Source organism: Marmota monax, unplaced genomic scaffold, assembly GCF_021218885.2.
Source record: "Marmota monax isolate L192 unplaced genomic scaffold, Marmota_monax_Labrador192_F-V1.1 WCK01_AAM20220418_F8-fsc00051, whole genome shotgun sequence".
Classification (NCBI taxonomy): domain Eukaryota; kingdom Metazoa; phylum Chordata; class Mammalia; order Rodentia; family Sciuridae; genus Marmota; species Marmota monax.
In genome coordinates, this window is record NW_026695202.1 from 11,870,177 (window position 1) to 11,888,653 (window position 18,477).

At 42.4% G+C, this 18,477-nt stretch overlaps 1 protein-coding gene across 2 annotated transcripts; it reads left to right on the plus strand.

Moving 5' to 3' along the window:
* The first annotated feature begins 669 nt into the window (after positions 1 to 669).
* Positions 670 to 17,012, plus strand: Adsl (adenylosuccinate lyase). 2 transcript variants are annotated; one of them, XM_046429262.1, is made up of 13 exons: positions 670 to 866; positions 3,745 to 3,948; positions 6,192 to 6,236; positions 7,148 to 7,227; positions 9,099 to 9,270; positions 9,467 to 9,513; positions 10,193 to 10,283; positions 10,935 to 11,004; positions 11,143 to 11,290; positions 13,793 to 13,883; positions 14,754 to 14,843; positions 15,845 to 16,021; positions 16,896 to 17,012. In XM_046429262.1, exons 1-13 carry the CDS (start codon positions 714 to 716, stop codon positions 16,980 to 16,982), a joined length of 1,455 nt encoding a protein of 484 aa, XP_046285218.1. In that variant the 5' UTR covers positions 670 to 713; the 3' UTR covers positions 16,983 to 17,012. The 2 variants fall into 2 exon arrangements, with proteins under 2 accessions (XP_046285218.1, XP_046285219.1); XM_046429263.2 differs by lacking the exon at positions 670 to 866 and adding an exon at positions 1,351 to 1,374.
* Positions 17,013 to 18,477: the final 1,465 nt, after the last annotated feature.

The following is an 18,477-nucleotide window of genomic DNA, read 5'->3' on the forward strand; positions in this document are numbered from 1 at the left end:
GGGCACTTTACCACTGAGCTACACCCCCAGCCCTTTAGATTTTTGAGAAAGTGTTCCACTAAATTGTCCAGGCTGGCCTCTAGTCTCAGCTTTGCGAGCTGCTGGGACTGGAAGAGAAAGGTGCTCTAGCCCGGGGGTGGGAGGATGGTGTGACCTGGGCATGGTAAGTGAGCACAGCGTCCAAAGAGGGGCGGATCTGGGTTTCAGGTCCTGCCATGCTTACTGGCTGGGTGACTCTCAGCCGGTCTTTCAGCTTCTTGCACTTCCCTCATGAGGAATCTGGCAGAAATCCATTTTTAATCGCATTTTGGCACAAGGGGCCCACTTGGTACACAATAAATGTCAAGTTCCCTCGTTCATCTTTGTTGCTGCTCGGAAAGGAGCTTGGTGCCCTGCAAGCAGCAGGAATGAAGTAGGGTGTTCGGAGTATACCAGGCATCACTGAACTGCTGACTCCACACAGATCTTAGTGTGCCTTTTTCGGATGGAAAAGTCGTGGTGCAGAGAGGCTCACGGTTCTCGTAAACGAAGAAAAACGCTGCAACCCTACGTGGCAGAAGCCTTGGAATCCTCCAGTGACCCCAGCGCTCAGAATCCCGGGGGCCGGGACCACGCGGAGGAAGTCCCACCCCGGTGAAGGAAGTCACGCCCTCCCTGTCTTCCGCTTCCGCTCCTGCGCGTCCTCATCACTCTCGTGGTGTCGCTTGTTGGGAATGGCTGCGGGAGGCGACCATGGCGCGCCTGACAGCTACCGCTCACCGCTTGCTTCCCGCTACGCCAGCCCCGAGATGTGCTTCGTGTTTAGCGACAGGTACAAATTCCGGACGTGGCGGCAGCTCTGGCTGTGGCTGGCAGAGGCCGAGCAGGTAACGGTCCCAGGACTGAGGGACGGGCGGGCAGAAGTGGCTCCACTCCAGCACGTGCTGGGCGGGGCGCCGAGTGTGGGCTTGGCCAGGGAGCCAGGGCCCGGCTATTTTAGGTCTGGTGTTCGGCGTTCTTGGAACTGCGGCCCCAGGAGGACAAGGGCAGGAAGCCTGGAGCCGCACCTGTTGCCTGCCATCCTTAGTTCTGGGAGTTTGATGCGCAGAAGAGTGATGGGAAATGCAGTGTATCCTCTCAGGGAATGCTGCTAGGCCATTCCTGCTGCAGTCCACCTCTGACTGCGCTCGCTAAAACTCATTGCCTACCGTAAAAGACCCCGTAAGCTTGGTAGAGGTGTCTGCTCATTGCACCAGAGAAAAGCCAAACCTGGAACTCGCCTGGTCTGCAGTAAGCCCCCCAGCTATTAAGAGCGGAGCTGGGATTTGGACCTGGGTTAAGTCCCGAGCCTGAGCTGAGCGTTTAAGCCATTTCATCTTCCATAGTGCTTGTGAAGTAAGCGACAACACTAGAATCTGTGTTTTCTAGGCCACTCTTTCCAGTTCACTGGGCTCTGCTTCGCCTCTGAGAAGGGAAGATCCGGGTAGGAGTTTATTAGATGCGATTTATGGTTTCTTTTATTCAGGCAGCATGTACAGCTACTCAAACCGTGCGTTTCAGAAATAAGTTCAGAGGGGCCTTCCCACAAGAGATGAAGGAAACTGAAAGTGATCCAGAGAGCTGTAATGTTTCTTTTCAAGTTTCAGAGTAAAGTGCCACCACAAGCAAGGTTGCAATGTCCTCGCAAAGGGCAAAGTAAAAAACGGAACAGTCTGGTTAGTGTCTAGGACCCTAGAACCTGGAACTCCCCAAACAGGAAACTTTGATCCTAGATTCCCTGCCTAGCCCCCATCACTGTGCTTCAAACATCAAATGATATACTTATGGCAGACATTCATGAGGTGCCTTCTGTGTCCCAATCGCTGCTCCAATTTTGTGTTTTCCCTGTAAAAACCCAAAATAAGACTACATTTTGTAGCTCAGGAAGCCCCAAAACAACCTTGTAGGGGAAGTATTATTAGCCAGTTCATGTCTGAGGGAATACAGGTATTGAGAGATTTATGGACTATTGGCTCGGATAATAGTAAACAGTAGGACCTTAATCATGAGTTGTGCTTTGAGATATACTGTATATACTCTTCTTGTTGGATATTCCATTCTGTATATGAGATTGATAGCAGTCCTTTTGAGATTGATAGCAGTCCTTGAAACCATTTATTGTCTAGTCTACACATTATCTGAATGCATATAATTTTTGATCTGGATTATTTGTTAGAGTAACTAAATTAGCAGCATAAGTTACATCATTACTTAAGTGGTTGAGAGGAAAAAGCACTAAGGAAAAACCACTGGGAAATGAGTGACCAAGAGGAATGCAGAAAATTGCAGTAGAGAAGAAAGTACAAGTTTTGACAAGATACATTGCTTGTCTTTAAGTGTCTGCCAAAAAAAAAAAAGTTTGGGAGAGAAAGCACATGTCCAAAGTGTGTCTCCCTCCTGTTTTACTTAAAAAGGAACCCTGAGATGTCAAATCTAGTGATGATCTAGGTCTCAGGCAGTTCTGCTACATATGGTCACTGAACTCTTGAAATGTGGCTAAGAACTGAATTCTTTTTTGGTACTTGGGATTGAGCCCAGGAGTGTTCTCCTACTGATTCACATCCCTAGTCCTTTTTCTTTTTTATTTTGAGACAGGATCCCACTAAGTTGCTTAGGGCCTCTTTAAATTGCTGAGCCTGGTCTCCAGTTTGTGATCCTCCTGCCTCAGACTACCAAACTGCTGGGGCTATAGGAATCTGCCACCACACCTGTCAGGCCTTGTAAATTTCAAGTGAGATTTGAATAACTTCATTATTTTGAATCCAGGGTTCTGAATGTGGATGATCACCTTTCCTCATTACTACCCTCCCCGGGGTGGGATGGGGGATTTCTTAAATATATCATTTTTTTTTTTCTGCCCCCTGCTTTTTGGGTAGGCTAATTTTTCCAGTGATAGATGAATGTAACATGTAAATGTGTTTATTTTCTCATTGCTATATCCTGGGAATTGCTTTCAGCTGTACTGAATTGTTCTACATAATTTGTTGGTGAAGTTTACAGAATACTTAATTTTGGTTTCTCTGAGTTAATCCATCTAGGTTAAATGTAAATGTACCACACTTACGTGACAAACCTTAAGGATTAAATAATAAATAAAACAGAGCTCTACTTGAGGGCCGTATGGTGGTATACTCCTCTACTCCCAGCACTAGGATCCTTTGAGCCCAGGAGTTTAATACTAGCCTGGGCAACATAGTGAGATCATGTCTTTTAAAAAAAAAAAAAAATCAAAATCAAACCCAGAAAAACAGTTTTCCTCTCACAGAGTATACATATATTCTAGATTGGGAAGACAGTAAGTATGTAAAAAATGTCATGTGGTGATAACTGTTATAAATAAACCAGGCCAAAGGATAGAGTGACACAAAGGTGTTTTACAGTAAAGTCAGAGAAGACCTCTGAGTAAATGACAATTGAGCCCAGAGGCTGGCACATAGGAGGCAGTAAGCCAAGAAGAGGTGTAGGGACAGAGGGAACAGTCAAGATCAGGATTGTTTTATATATTGGCATTTAGTTAGGGTATAATTTACCTTGATTTATTGACAAAGTTCTTTCACACAGTACTCCTTCCCCATTCCCCTCTCCCCCTGTTTACTTTTAGGTTGGTTGCCCCAGATTTTAATTTGAGAATTGGGTGGTAGATTATCACTAGCATTTTTTTTTTCAATGTCACTTCAAGTAATTGTGACACTGAGGTTGTTTGACTTTATTTTGCCTCTTCTGCAGACATTGGGTTTGCCTATAACAAATGAACAAATCCAGGAGATGAAATTAAACTTGGACAACATCGACTTTAAAATGGCAGCTGAAGAAGAGAAGCAGTTGCGACATGATGTTATGGCTCATGTACATACATTTGGCCACTGCTGTCCAAAAGCTGCAGGCATTATTCACCTGGGTGCCACCTCCTGTTATGTTGGAGACAACACAGTAAGAGCCCATGTTGTTTATTCTTAGGACTTTGTCTTTACAATGCATGTATAAATTTTAATTTTCCAAAGCATTCTTCTTTATAAATTTGCTGTGGCTTTAGAAAAGAAAGGACTATAACTGTTAAGTGAAACCCTTAACTAGTAAAGCCATCTTATAATCAAACATGGAAAAGTAAAAGCAAGTATTTTCCTGAGAGTTCACTAGGTACCATGCTCTCTTCTGACCACATTATAGGTTTTATTTTATTTGTTTATACTTCACAACCACCATAAGAGATAGATGCTATTATTTCCATTTTTAGACAACTTTTCTCAGTTTTAAAAACTCAGTGAAGTTTACCATTTTAAATGTACAGTGAGTGGTAATAAATGAATGCATTTGCTCGGCCGTCACCACACACTGGTTTCTGAGTACATCTCCCAGGAGTTCTTTCCTGCCAGTTTGCAGTCAGTCCCTGTTCCTCCCTCCTATCCCAGAAAACCACTGACCTGCCTTCTGTTTCTGTTTTATTCAGCTTTTTTGCTCCTGTGACTAAAAAACCCTACCAGCACAATTGTAGAGAAAGAAAAGTTTATTTGTAGGCTTAAGGTTTCAGAGGTCTCAGTCCATAGACAGCAAGCTCCATTCCTTGGGGCTCATGGTGAGGCAGGACATCATGGTGGAAGAGTGTGGCTGAGGGAAGCAGCTCACTTGATGATCAGGAAGCAGAGAGAGATCTCCACTTGCCAAATACAAATATATATTTCAAAGCCATGCCCCCAGTGCTTTAACACCTCCAGCCACCTTGTCTGCTTTCAATTACCACTCAATTAATAACATCAGGATTAATTAACAGATTTGGTTAAGGCTCTCATAACCCAATCATTTATCCTCTAAACCTTCTTGCATTGTCTCACCATGAGCTTTTGGGAGACACCTCACATCCAAACCATAACAGTCTCTATAGTTTTGCCCATTACAGAGATTTTATACAAATGAAATTGTGCCTATAGCAAAGAATAAAAAGGGAGCATGGCTCAGTGGTAGACTGCTTGCCTGGCATGTGTGAGGCCCTGGATTTGATCCTCAGCACCACATATTAAAAAAAAAAAAAATCCACTGACAACTAAATAATATATATATATATATATATATATATTTTTAAGAGAGAGAATTTTTAATATTTATTTTTTAGTTTTCGGCGGACACAACATCTTTGTTTGTATGTGGTGCTGAGGATCAAACCTGGGCCGCACGCATGCCAGGCGAGCGCGCTACCGCTTGAGCCACATCCCCAGCCCCACTAAATAATATTTTTAAGAAATAAATAAAAAGGTCTGGGGACATGGCTCAGTGGTAGATACCCCTGGGTTTAATCCTTAGAAACACACAAAAAAAATGTGGGCTGGGGATGTGGTTCAGTGGTGGAGCATTTGTCTGGCAAGCATGGGCCCTAGGTTTGATTGCCAGCATCACAAAAAAAAGAAAGAAAGAAAGAAAGAAAGAAAGAAAAAGAAATTTGACCAGTAACTTAAATTGCTGTCAATACTTTGACCCCTCCTCATGCTGGAAAGGACCTCACATGTTAAGCAAGTACCCTACTGCTAAGTTACATCCAGCCCACTTACAGGCATCTATGTAATTGGTCAGATAATAGAAAAACAGTCTTCTTGGAAAGATTCTTTTTAAAAATGTGCCCATTGTAGGGTCGGAGTGCAGCCTAGTCAAGGCTGGATTTAGTCCTCAGTACCCACAAAAAAATACCCAGTGTGTAGCTGGTCTCAGCAGTTATTGTCATGTATAAGCATGTGTTGGAGTTGTCTGAAATACATCTCTACTCTCCCTCAGGAGCAGCTTTAAGTTTTCTAAACCTTGATGTTCTAGTCTGTGCCTTTCCTTGTTAGCAACTATGGTTAGAAAAAAGGAGGAGAAAAGTAGTAGAATGGGAACATATGGCAGTTTCTGAGAGCCTCAGGCAATCCTCTGAATAGATACAAATACATTGACTTGCACATTTTTTAGTCATTTGTAGATACAACATACATATAAATGTGAAGCTTCTGCTACAGTGAATCCCAGAAGTCCTACTGTGCATTTGAAACAATAATCTGAAAAGACCCATCTTTGTTAGCATCTTCTGGCATATACAGTGGGTTGCTAAAGGTGATTTAGCTGCTAGCTAAGAAACCCAGCTGTGATGGTCAGAAAGTGTTAGGTAAAAATACTGTTTGATAAAGCGACCATTCTATTTTTCTTTGCAGGACTTGATTATTCTTAGAAATGCTTTTGACCTGCTTTTGCCGAAGGTAAGAGATGGGCAGCTCTCAATTTCCCTCTGACAAGAGATGGGGAATTATATTACAAAACATAATACTAATCTCATCATTTTCTCAGGTCAGTGTTCCCATATTGAATGTGTAGAGCTAATTGTCTCTTGAGTTAAAACAATGTAAGTGAATACTTTTTAAAGCATAGCCTTTTAAATGAAGGAAGTAAGGAGAGGCATGTTGCTGGAATATAGGTAAGGATCATGATTTTATTCTGTTTTTCTACAATTGACAAAATAATTTGTGACTTTTTAGGTAATCAGTTTGTTTTTTGTCTTATTTTTGTTGTTTGGGTGTTTTTTAAGTGTTTGGGATTGAACCCAGGGCCTGGCACATGCTAGGCATACACTCTACTGCTGAGCTATATCCCTAAGTCCTTTTATTTTCTATTTTATTTTGAGATGGGGGTCTCACTAAGTTGCCCAAACTGGCCTGGAATTTATAATCCTCCTGCCTCAGTCTCCTAAGTCACTGGGATCAAAAGTGTGCACTGCCACACCTGGCTTCAACCCAGATTTTTGTTTGCAGTCCTAGGGATTGAAACCAGGGGCTCTTTACCATTGAACTATAGCCTCGGCCCTTTTTATTTTGAGATAGTCTCACTAAAGCCTAGGCTGGCCTTAAATTTACAGTTCTCTTGCTTCAGCCTCCTGGGTAGATGGGATTACAGGCATGCACCACTGTACCTGGCTCAACTCAGTTTTTTGATTGCTGATGGTTATGATCACAGATCAGGGCACTTTAGATTATGAAAATGAAAAAGTATGGATGCTAACTTTCATGAGTTGGAGGTCTAATTTTATGTAAAATCATCTAAAAGTTTAGTTCTTAATTATGTGATGAAGTCATTGTGAATTCACCATTTTTCCATCACGTGGTCTCTTTTGTAGCTTGCCAGAGTGATCTCTCGGCTTGCCGATTTTGCTAAGGAACATGCCAATCTGCCTACCTTAGGTTTTACACATTTCCAGTAAGTGACAAGATTACTTCTTGGGAATTGGATTTCTTATGTGTATATGGATTTCAGTTAAAAGGGAGACTTTGGATTTGCCTATTCTAGACATTTCATATAAGTGGAATCATTTACAATGTGTCACCTTTTGTGACTGCCTTCTTTCATTTAGCCTAATTTTTTCAGTTTTCATTCATTTTGTAGCATGTGTCAGAACTTCATTTCTTTTTCTAGCCAATTAACATTGCATTGCATGGATAGCCTACATTTTGTTTACCTACTCATCAGTTGATAGGTATTTGGTTTGTTTCTACCTTGAATAATGGTAGAATAATGCTGCTGTGAATAAGTCTATGAAATTAATTTGTTTGTTTATACCAGTAATCTATTAGCAGGAGTTAACAAGAACAAAAACCATGAGATTAACTTGGGGGTGCTGTGGCTTGTGAGAAGCCTACTATAGACCTTAATAGTGCTGTGCCTTGATGTCACTAGCTGTTAGAACTTGGACATATTGCAGCATGATCATATTTTATGTTCAGAAACAAACCATGAGTACATTGATTTAGACTTCAGAAATAAAGCCATTGGTTGTTATGTTAGAGTCCTTTCTCCATAGCATGCTTGCCCTCACAAAGGCTGCTTTTACTACCAATCCAAGATAGCCTTCTCCAGTGTCATTCTCTCTCTAGGGGTGTGGGGGTCTGGGGTGGATACTGAGGATTAAGCTCAGAGGTGCTGTATCACTAGGCTGCATCCTTTTTTATTTTTATTTATTTATTTTTAAAATATTTTTTTAGTTGTAGATGGACACACTATCCTTATTTTATTTATTTATTTTTATGTGATGCTGAGGATCGAACCCAGTACCTCACACATGCTAGGTAAGCGCTCTACCACTGAGCCACAACTCCAGCCCCATTCTTTTTTATTTTGAGACAGGTCTCAAAAGGCTGGCCTTAAACTTGGTGATCCTGCTTTCAGCCTCCTAAGTAGCTGGGATTTCAGGCATGCTGCCTGACTTTATTCTGCTAATTTGTTCCTCCCTGTACCTGCCTGGAATGGCCTCAAGCTTCCACTGGCAACTCAGTCTACAGGGATGTCCCCTACTACTTTGGTGAAATGTTTCCCTTAGTGTTACATAGCTTTTCATTTCACTTCCCCCAAGGTATAGAGTAGATGTGTCCTGCTGCCTGGTCCCAGCTTCCCTCCTTGATATTCACAGTGACTCCCTGGAAACAAAATGACTCTCGGCAAGTTGAAGTTCTTGTAAAGGGACTAGTTTCTTTCCCTACCAATCAAGAGGAATTTTTTTTCCTTGTTATTTTGGGAAACTTTTTGTGTTGCAGACTAGAACTCCAGAGTCCATTGTTTGCCCTGGCTCTGTCAGCTGGAAGGGAACTGCCCAGATTCAGTTCCTTAGGAAAGAGCCACTTGGAAATTCTCTGGGCTTCTTTGAATTTGTACACTAATAGCAATATAACTGGAGGCCCTCGGGAGTCTTCAGGATCCTCCTTAATTATTATTTGCTCAAACTTTTAGCTCTAGTTTTGTCTTCACTGGTTTTGTCAATTCTTAACTTTTTGTCAACCAGCTTCCAAGAGGTAATGGCTGCTGGGCATGTTTGGGCACACCTGTAATCTCAAATAGCTTGGGGTCTGAACAACGAGATTTCCAAGTTTGAGGCCAGCCTCAGCAACTTAGTGAGACCCTGTCTCAAAATAAAAAAGAAAAAGGGCTGGCAATGTGGCTCAGTGGTAAAGCGTCCCTGGGTTCAATCCCCACTACCAAATAAAAGAGATAATGGCTCATTCAAAGAAGACATGAAGCCTTTGTCAAGGTACACCTTGGTGTGAGACCTTCATGTGTTCTCTTTGGGTTGTTTTCAGGCCTGCCCAACTGACCACAGTTGGAAAACGTTGCTGTCTTTGGATTCAAGATCTTTGCATGGATCTCCAGAATTTGAAGCGGGTCCGTGATGACCTGCGCTTCCGTGGAGTGAAGGGCACCACTGGCACTCAGGCTAGCTTCTTGCAGCTCTTCGAGGGAGATCACCAAAAGGTATTCTGAAAGTGACCTGGGAAATGCATAAACTTGTTAGTGACAGCCCAAGAAATAAGGCTGGCCTCCAGAATGGACGGAGATTGATCCCGGAATAGTCTGTAAGGAAGTCCAAAGGCCAAGGCAGGATGTATTGTTGATGTACACTCACAGTGGACTCCTGGGTTTCTATTGGGATGTGTCTTTTCTCTCCAAGGTGGAGCAGCTGGACAAGATGGTGACAGAAAAGGCAGGGTTTAAGAGGTAGGTATGTGGGGAAAGTGTCGGCCTCTCAGATAAGTTGATAACAGGCCTGTATTCATTTTACTAATAATTTGATAGTTACTTTTCTGGCCTTTTTTCTCTTAGTTCTACCCATTTTCTTCAATCTCTGACCTGGGTTTTATTTTCTTATGACCTGAATTATTTTTTAATTTTTTTCTTTGCAGTATAGAGAAGTAAACTTAAGGCCACATTCATGCTACGCATGTGCTCTGCTGAGTTATACCTGCTGTCCTGGATTCTCTTCTCTTTCAATTTGCAAGAAAAAAGGAAACTATTTATTTCTGAATTCTTCAAAATAGCCTTCTCTTCTTTGTTTCTTTCCTGGGGACTTCATTGGGTTAGTCTAAACCTGACCATTTCAACTGAGGTCTAGTAGGCTCCATGGCTGCTTCTGCCAGACATTTCCTTCAAGCTTTGGCAGAATATGGGCACACTAGGTCACATTCTTCATTGGGTAAGGACAGCTTCCTAAGGACTAGTAAAAAGGGTGAAACAACAGTTTGTTTAGGAGCAGTTTACTGGTTTACTGGTCAGGTCCTCTGGGTTCAGTGGGACTGAGCACACTACGTGGTATCTCCATGTTGCCTAGTATCTGCTTTTGTTTGTTGAAGAGTCATGTTTTGAGGTTATAACAACTCTGTTTTCTATTTATATCTAGGGCTTTTATCATCACAGGGCAGACATACACACGAAAAGTAGACATCGAGGTGTTGTCTGTGCTGGCTAGCTTGGGAGCATCAGTGCACAAGGTGAGATTTACCATGAAATGGGATCTTTGGACACCATAGCAGACTGAATCAACTTCAGACTTTCACCCAATCCTGCCTCTCAATCATACTTCAATTTTAATAATTTGGGACCTGTAAACGGAGCCCTTATATTAAGGGGTATCAAAGGGAAAGAGTAGTGTCAGCATTCTCTTTAGAGTTACTTCAGTACTGGACATGGTGGCACATGCCTGTAATCTACTCAGGAGGATTGCAAATTCAAGACTAGCCTTAGTAACTTATTAAGACCTAATATCAAAAAATAAAAAGGGCCAGGAATGTAGCTCAATGGTAGGGAATCCCTGGGCTCAGTACCATAAAAAATAAAAAGCACTTATTGCAAGGATTGTAAAATGTCCATCTCTTTGAGGTTTGTGTTAAGATTAATCTTGCCATTGCCATTCCAAGATGTCTTAAGTAGTGCTTCACAACAGCATTCCCTGCTCCTTTAACTTGTCATCCCAACAAGCCTGAGTGAGATGCTCCCAGGTGCTCTTGGATAGGGTGTGGTGTTCAGTTCAGCATTGGCACAAATAAAGAGCTCACCTTCTCTCCAGACTCATCCCACCTCCTACCTTACTGTCCTGTGTACCAAACATGTGAAATGATGCCTGTTCCTCTGCTTTCCTCCAGATTTGCACTGACATACGCCTCCTGGCAAATCTCAAGGAGATGGAGGAGCCGTTTGAAAAACAGCAGATTGGTGAGTGTTAGGTGGAGACCTGGGAGCATCACAGCTACTGGAGAGGCATATGAACATGTGCTAAGAGCTCACCCAGAGGCAGGCACCCTGTCCCCTGAAGTCTTTCTGCCTTTGCATCTTGTTGTCTTTCATGGACAGGCTCGAGTGCAATGCCATACAAGAGGAACCCCATGCGCTCAGAACGTTGCTGCAGCCTTGCCCGTCACCTGATGACCCTTCTCATGGATCCACTGCAGACAGCTTCTGTGCAGTGGTTTGAACGCACACTGGATGATAGTGCCAACCGGTCAGTGACGGGGATGTTATAGTGTGTTGTGAATAGGACAAAAGAATGGGCCTGGAAGCAAAAGGATAAATATTTGAGTTTGGCATGGTGGCACATCTATTATTCAAGCTACTCAGGAGGCTCAGGCAGGAAGATCACAAGTTTAAGGCCAGGCTGGGCAATTTAGGGAGACCTATCTCAAAAGATCAGTTAGACTTGGGATGTACAAGCTCAGTGGTAGAACACTTGCCTAGCATGTATGAAACTCTGGGCTAAATCTGCAATACTAAAAAATAAACTAAAAAGGACATATTTGAGCACCTCTGAAATCTCGTAGTGAGGGCTAAGGGTGTGGCTTAGAGATAAAGCATTTGCCTAGCATGCACAAGGCTCAGTCCATCTGCAGGACTGCAGTGAAGAAAAAGAACAATGTGAGCTGGGTATGGTGGTGGATGCCTGTAGTCCTGGCTACTCAGGAGGCTGCGGATTGCTTAGGAATTTGAGGCCAGCCTGGACAACAGGTAGACACCCTATCTGAAAGCAAAAAATAATGTGGTGATAATGATTTAATGTATACAGGGTACTTTTGGAGGAAAGAGGAGGGAATAGTGTTGGCAGAACAAGGAAAAGTTTCAGACTTTTCTTTGGGGGTGGGGGTGTGTGTGGAGACACTAGTGATTGAACTTGGGCATTTTACCACTGAGACCCATCTGAACCCCCAAATCCCCCCTTCCTTTTTTTTTTTTTTTAAAAAAAAAAAAAAAAGAAGGTCTTACTAAGTTGCTGAGGCTGGCCTCAAACTTGTGATCCTCCTGCCTTAGCCTCTTGGGTCACTACGATTACAGTTGTGCACTTCTGCACCTGGCTGGCTTCAAACATTTAAGACAAGATAAGAATCATGTTTAAAGGCTAAAGGCAGGAGAAAGAACACCTTAAGTTACTAATAGCTGGGTAGCACTGAGGATTGAAGTCAAATGTGATAGGATGCAGGACAGGATTACAGGCAGTAGCCAGTTTATGGAGGGCCTCATAGGCTCTGTAACTCTGTGAACTAATAGCAGATAATGGTTAATGAGTATTAGAATCTAAAATCGTAACAACATTTTTATTAGTCATATGATGGGTCAGAAGGAGTTTATAAATACCTATAAGGTACTAATATGAACATGGTTTTCTAGTACGCATTCAAAGCAGATTCACACAGTACTCTTGTTGTTTGCATAATATTGGGATTTCTTGAGTGGAAAAGAATGTTGTAGTTAAAACTAGCTCATGTGAACTCCCTTCAGAAGTTAGCCTTTTATAAAGTTGTCCTTTACAATCTGAGGGGATTATTTTCAGGGCCCTTCATAGAAACCCCAAATTTTCAGAAGCTCCAGTCCCTCATATAACATGGGGTAGTATTTGCATGGAACCTATACAGGCACTTTAAATCATCTCTAGATTGCTTATAATACCTAATATAGTATAAGTGCTATGTAAGTATTTGTTATACTGCATTATTTAGGGATTAATGTCAAGAAAAAAATATGTGTGTTCATACTGATGCCTCTTTTTCTTTTTTGAATATTTTCCATCCAAAGTTGGCTGAATCCATGGGTGCTGCATGCTTGGTTACAGAGGCCAACTGTAATTTTTATCAGGTGGTGACCTAATCTGATTTGCCTGCTAAGACACCTTGGCACAAATTGTAGAATCAGTCAGATCCTGTCAGAACAAGTTAGAAGGCTGCTTTTAAAATTCTAAGCTCATGTTGGCACAGTGGCTATGTAAATGGAAAGAAAGGAGGTGGCAGAGTCAGGCAGCTGGGTGCAGAGGGACATTCCTGTAGTCCCACGTGCTTAGGAGGCTGAGGGAGGATCATTGGACCTCACAAAGAATTCGAGCCAAGCATGGTGGTACACACCTGAAATCCCAGCAGCTTAGTAGGCTGAGCCAGGAGGATCTCAAATTTGAGGCCTGTCTCACCAACTAGCAAGATTCTTAGTACCTAGTGAGACCCTGTCTTGAAACTAAATTAAAAAGGACTGGGGTTATGGTTCAGTGTTAAGAGTGTTCCAGGGTTCGATCTCCAGTATCCAATACCCACCCCCCCAACACACCCCCCCCCCCCCCGAAAAAAAAAAAGGCAGAGTGATTAGCCTTGGTGTTTGACTGGGGTTAATATAAAGAACTTGATGATTGGGATGACAGTGGCATTTACTGCAGGAGGAGCTCCAAGAGAGATAGCAGGTTTGCAGTAGGGAGGGGGCAATGAGGAGGAAGCTGAAGCTGGGGTTTGAGGTACCTGTGGGTCAGCCAGGGGAATGTCTCAGATAAGGTCTGGCACTGGGGTGAGTGGTCTGGACTAGATGTGGTAGTTTTGAGGGTCATGAGGACATGGGGTGGGGGAAGTCACAGACTGATGAAGAAAACTGCCTGAACAGTACATACAGCATGAAAAGCCAGTGGGCACCTCTTTGGGACATGCCCAAGATATTGAATTTGTTTGTAGGGATAACTGAATGGCTGTTTGCTTTGTAGACGAATCTGTTTGGCTGAGGCATTTCTTACGGCAGATACTATATTGAACACATTACAAAACATTTCTGAAGGACTGGTGGTGTACCCCAAAGTAAGATGCCTGGATTAAAAGTAAAGTATTGGGGGGGTTGGAATGTGGGAAGGAGAGTTCTCTGGAGTGTGTGTTTGGGGTGAGTGTTTTATTCTCGTCCATAGGGTGTCTCTCTTAACCTGGAGCTGTTTTTTTGTTGTTGTTGTTGTCGTTGTTGTTGTTGTTTTGTTTTTTGTACCAGGGATTGAACCTGGGGGCATTTAACCCCTGAGCCATATCCTCAGCCTGTTTTACTTTTGATTTTGAGCCAGGGTCTCACTGAGTTGCTGCTGAGGCTAGCTTTCAATTCGTGGTCCTCTTGCCTTATCCTCCAGAGCCTCTGGGATTACGGGTATGCACCATTGCACCTGGCCTACATTTCAATCTTATACTCGAGTTCTTAGAGTAGAGCACTGAATTAACAAATTTGAGGTTTTAGGAGCTGTTCCTATGAAGCAGCTTCTGAAAATTAAGTTTACTTTGATTTTAAAAATCAAAGTAACTGGGTGTATTGGTGCATGCCTGTAATTCCAGTTGCTCAGGAGGCTGAGGCAGGAGAATATCAAGTTCCGGTCCAGCCTGGGCAATTTAGTGAGACCCTGTCTCAAAAATAAAAGGGCTGGGGTTGTAGTTCAGTAGTAGATGATTTCTGGGTTCAGTCCCCAGTACTGAAATCAGTCGATCTCTGGATTTGGTGGGGGTGGAAGGGAGTTTAAAAAAAAAAAAAAGTAAACAATACAGTTCAGAATAAAACAACTCATTTCTCTCCATTTGTAACTAATGGTAGTCCATGTCCCTGCTTTGTATTTTACTTGACGAAGTTGGTATCTTTCTATGTATATACTTTCTTGAGGTGTCTGTCTTGCTCATTCACCTTTTCTTTTCTTCTAGGTCATTGAACGGCGCATTAGGCAGGAACTGCCTTTCATGGCTACAGAGAACATCATCATGGCCATGGTCAAAGCTGGGGGTAGCCGCCAGGTGTGCAGCCCCTCATGCTCTTGGAAAAATTGAGAGTTCCTGCTGTCTTCCCTTAGAAAAACTGTTGAAGAAAGGCTTTTCTTTCATGACCTTCTGTCATAGTATTGGCATAGAACAGTGACTATATTCATTCATTTGTTCATTAGTCCTTCCTTCCTTCCTTTCTTTTTTTTTTTTTTTTGGTATTGGGAATTGAACCCACGGGCACATTATCACTGAGCTACATCTCCAGCCCTTTTTATTTTTTTTATTTTTAGACAGGATGTAAGTTGATTTAGAACTTACTAAGTGCTGGGGCTAGACTTGAACCTGTGCTCCTCCTGCCTCAGCCTCCCAAGTCATTGGGGTTATAGGTGTGTGCCATCCATCGTTCCTGGCACAGTGACTATATTCTGCCATCTTTGGAAAGAGATTGTGTTATACTCAGTTTATTAAAAAATGAATGTGGCTCAGTGGTACAGTGCTTGCCTAGCATATGTGAGGTCCTGGGTTCAATCCCCAGAAGCACCAAAAAAAAAAAAAAAAAAATCACTTGCCTGGTGTGGTGGTACATTCCTATAATCCCAGTGGCTCAGGAGGCTGAGGTAGGAGGACTGCAAGTTCAAGGCCAGCCTCAGCAACTTAGCAAGACATATCTCAAAAAATTTAAAAAGGCTGGGGATATAGCTCAGCTGTAAACACCCCTAAGTTCAGTCCACAGTACCAAAAAAAAAAGTGTGTGTCTGTCTCATTTGTAGAAAAAGATCAACCTTAGTGAAGGAATTAGGTTTGGGTTTCCGTAGGAAGTGAGCGGAAGCAAGAGCAAAAAGTTCATGAGGGTTTTGAGAAGAGGATCATCCGTCTCAAGATCTTCCTAAGATGTGGTCAGAGTTGAGATATGTACAGACTGAGGGCACCATCTCCGCCTGGAACAGTTTTGTTGTGAAGTGTCTAATGACTTTTCAAGTGTGTTCAAACACAGTTATTAGTGAACTAACACTACCACTTTTTTTTCCCATTAGGATTGCCATGAGAAAATTAGAGTGCTTTCCCAGCAAGCAGCTACTGTTGTTAAGCAGGAAGGAGATGACAATGACCTCATAGAACGAATCCAGTCTGATGCCTACTTCAGTCCCATTCACTCCCAGTTGCAGCATTTACTGGATCCTTCTTCTTTCATTGGTCGTGCCCCCCAGCAGGTAAGCATCCATCAGAAGCCTGAGGAGTCTTCCCCTCTTTACCCTGTTGAATTGAAGAATAGAGGTTACTCTTGTTAGTGCTCTTTTAACTAGGAGGCTAGTTAGAAGTCAGAATACATTGGTGGCAAAAGCTGTTTAAAGATTTGGCTGTTTTGAGTTGCCTTAAGTATCTCCCTGCTCTGGATTTCTTGGTATTCTTTTCATCTCACAGCAGTATTGTAAGGGTTGAAATGCGTAGTGCTTAGTGTAAGGTAAGTACTTAAAATGTTATGTCATTTTCTCTTAGCTTTTGGGAAAAGACTAGTCTTATCTGTAGTAGACATAGATAAGGGGGTGAAGAGGAGGTTCATCACTTGGCAGCTGGTCAAGTGGGGCAGGGGAGGAGGAGGAACCAAGAATACCCTCATGGAAGCTGGGTGGAAATGGTGAGGCCATCTCACGGAACATAGGTTGGGCTGGGCTGGAGGAAGGTGGTCTATGTGGGCATTGTGGATTGAATTGCCTCTGGCTAAGGAGAGGTTTTTTTTTGGCGGGGTGGATACTGGGGATTGAACTCAGGGGCACTCGACTACTGAGCCACATCCCCAGCCCTATTTTGTATTTTATTTAGAGACAAGGTCTCATTGACCCTAGTGCCTCACCATTGCTGAGGCCGGCTTTGAACTCGAGATCCTCCTGTCTCAGCCTCCCAAGCTGCTGGAGTTACAGGCGTGTGCCACTGTGTCCAGCTAGGGAGAGATTTTTGATAGGCATTTGAGGAAAACAGATGCTCAGTGTTGGAATAAAGCCTTATTAAATTAGATCTTAGTGATATCAACTGATGCTAATACTTCCTGAACATTTTATTTTGTATTTTTGCTTTCCTCTTTGGCAGGTACAGAGATTCTTAGAAGAGGAGGTATATCCCCTGTTAAAACCATATGAAAGTGTGATGAAGGTGAAAGCAGAATTATGTTTGTAGAGTTGGAAGAGAATTAAATGAAAAATCATTGCTGGTTTGTTAACTTTATTGCTGACACATGAAAGTAATGTTACTGTAGTGCCTTGTTTTAAAAAAATAATTGTTACCTTAAATTGATATGTACTGGGATTGAACCCAGAGCTTTCTGCCACCGAGCTACATTCCCTGGCCTTTTTTTTTTTTTTCAAACTAAGTTGCTGAGTCTGGCCTCAAACTTTTGACTTTCTGGCCTCTGCCTCCTGAGTTGCTGGTATTACAGGTGCTCTAAGGTCCCTGGCTGAAAAAAACCTGTTGTTTAGAAGATTTACATATGACCCAGAATTAGGAGAATAACTAAGATTTCATCTAACAAGGATAAATTTAAATCAGCTTTTAACTCAGTATGAGCCAGAACTGAGAAAACAGTTCCTGATCTAAGGGTAACCCAGAGCACCAACATCCAAAGAAGATTTTGTTGTAAAGTAACTCATCCCCACCAAGATGTGTTCTTATCAAATGTAGTCAACTGGACACAAATTTAACTAGTTAAATTTAGTTAGTTCTTTTTTTTTAGAGAGTGAGAGAGAAAGAGAGAGAATTTTTAATATTTATTTTTTTTAGTTATCCACGGACACAACATCTTTGTTTTGTATATGGTGCTGAGGATCGAACCCGGGCCACATGCATGCCAGGAGAGCGTGTTACTGATTGAGCCACATCCCCAGCCCCCCTAGTTAGTTCTAAATGTAATTAGAAATCAAAACTAAGCTTGGTTTCTCCGCTCTGAATTGTGGTATGACATCTTTACCTCATGAGTGCTATGTATAGGGAAATTCTTAAGAGGCCTGTCTTCTATTCTAGACAGGAAAAAACACATCAACAATACTAATATTGCATGGAGGAAGAGTGACTTGATTATCTTTTGTCATAAGAGTTAAAACCAAGATCAGCGGCTGGGGTTGTGGCTCAGTGGTAGAGTGCTCACCTACTACGTGTAAGGCCCTGGGTTCGATCCTCAGTACCACATAAAAATAAATAAAGGTATTGTGTCCAATTACAATTAAAATATGTGTATAATTTTTTTTAAAGCCCAACGAGATCAGATCAGTATTTTTCTTTTTCATTTTTTTTTTCTTTCCTTTTTGTAACCAGGGATTGAACCCAGGGATACTTAAGCATACATCCACAGCTCCTTTTTTCTCTTTGAGACAGGGTCTCACTAAATTGCTTAGGGCCTCTCTAAGTTAGTTAGTTGGCTTTGAACTTGTGATCCTCCTTCCTCGCCTCTCAGGCTGCTGGGATTTCAGGTGTGTGCCACTGTGTCTGGCTGAGTACCCATTATTAAAAGTCTGAGACAGGTTTGGATCCAGACATTGGAATGGTTAAGAGTGAGACTTCCCCTCCTCGTCAGCTCAGGCAGAAGCTGAAAGCTACCTAATTGTTGGGAATGTTGTGAGGGAGGAAAGAAAGTTTCCTCATAGAAAACAAGGAAACAGATAAAAACCTTGTTGTGCAA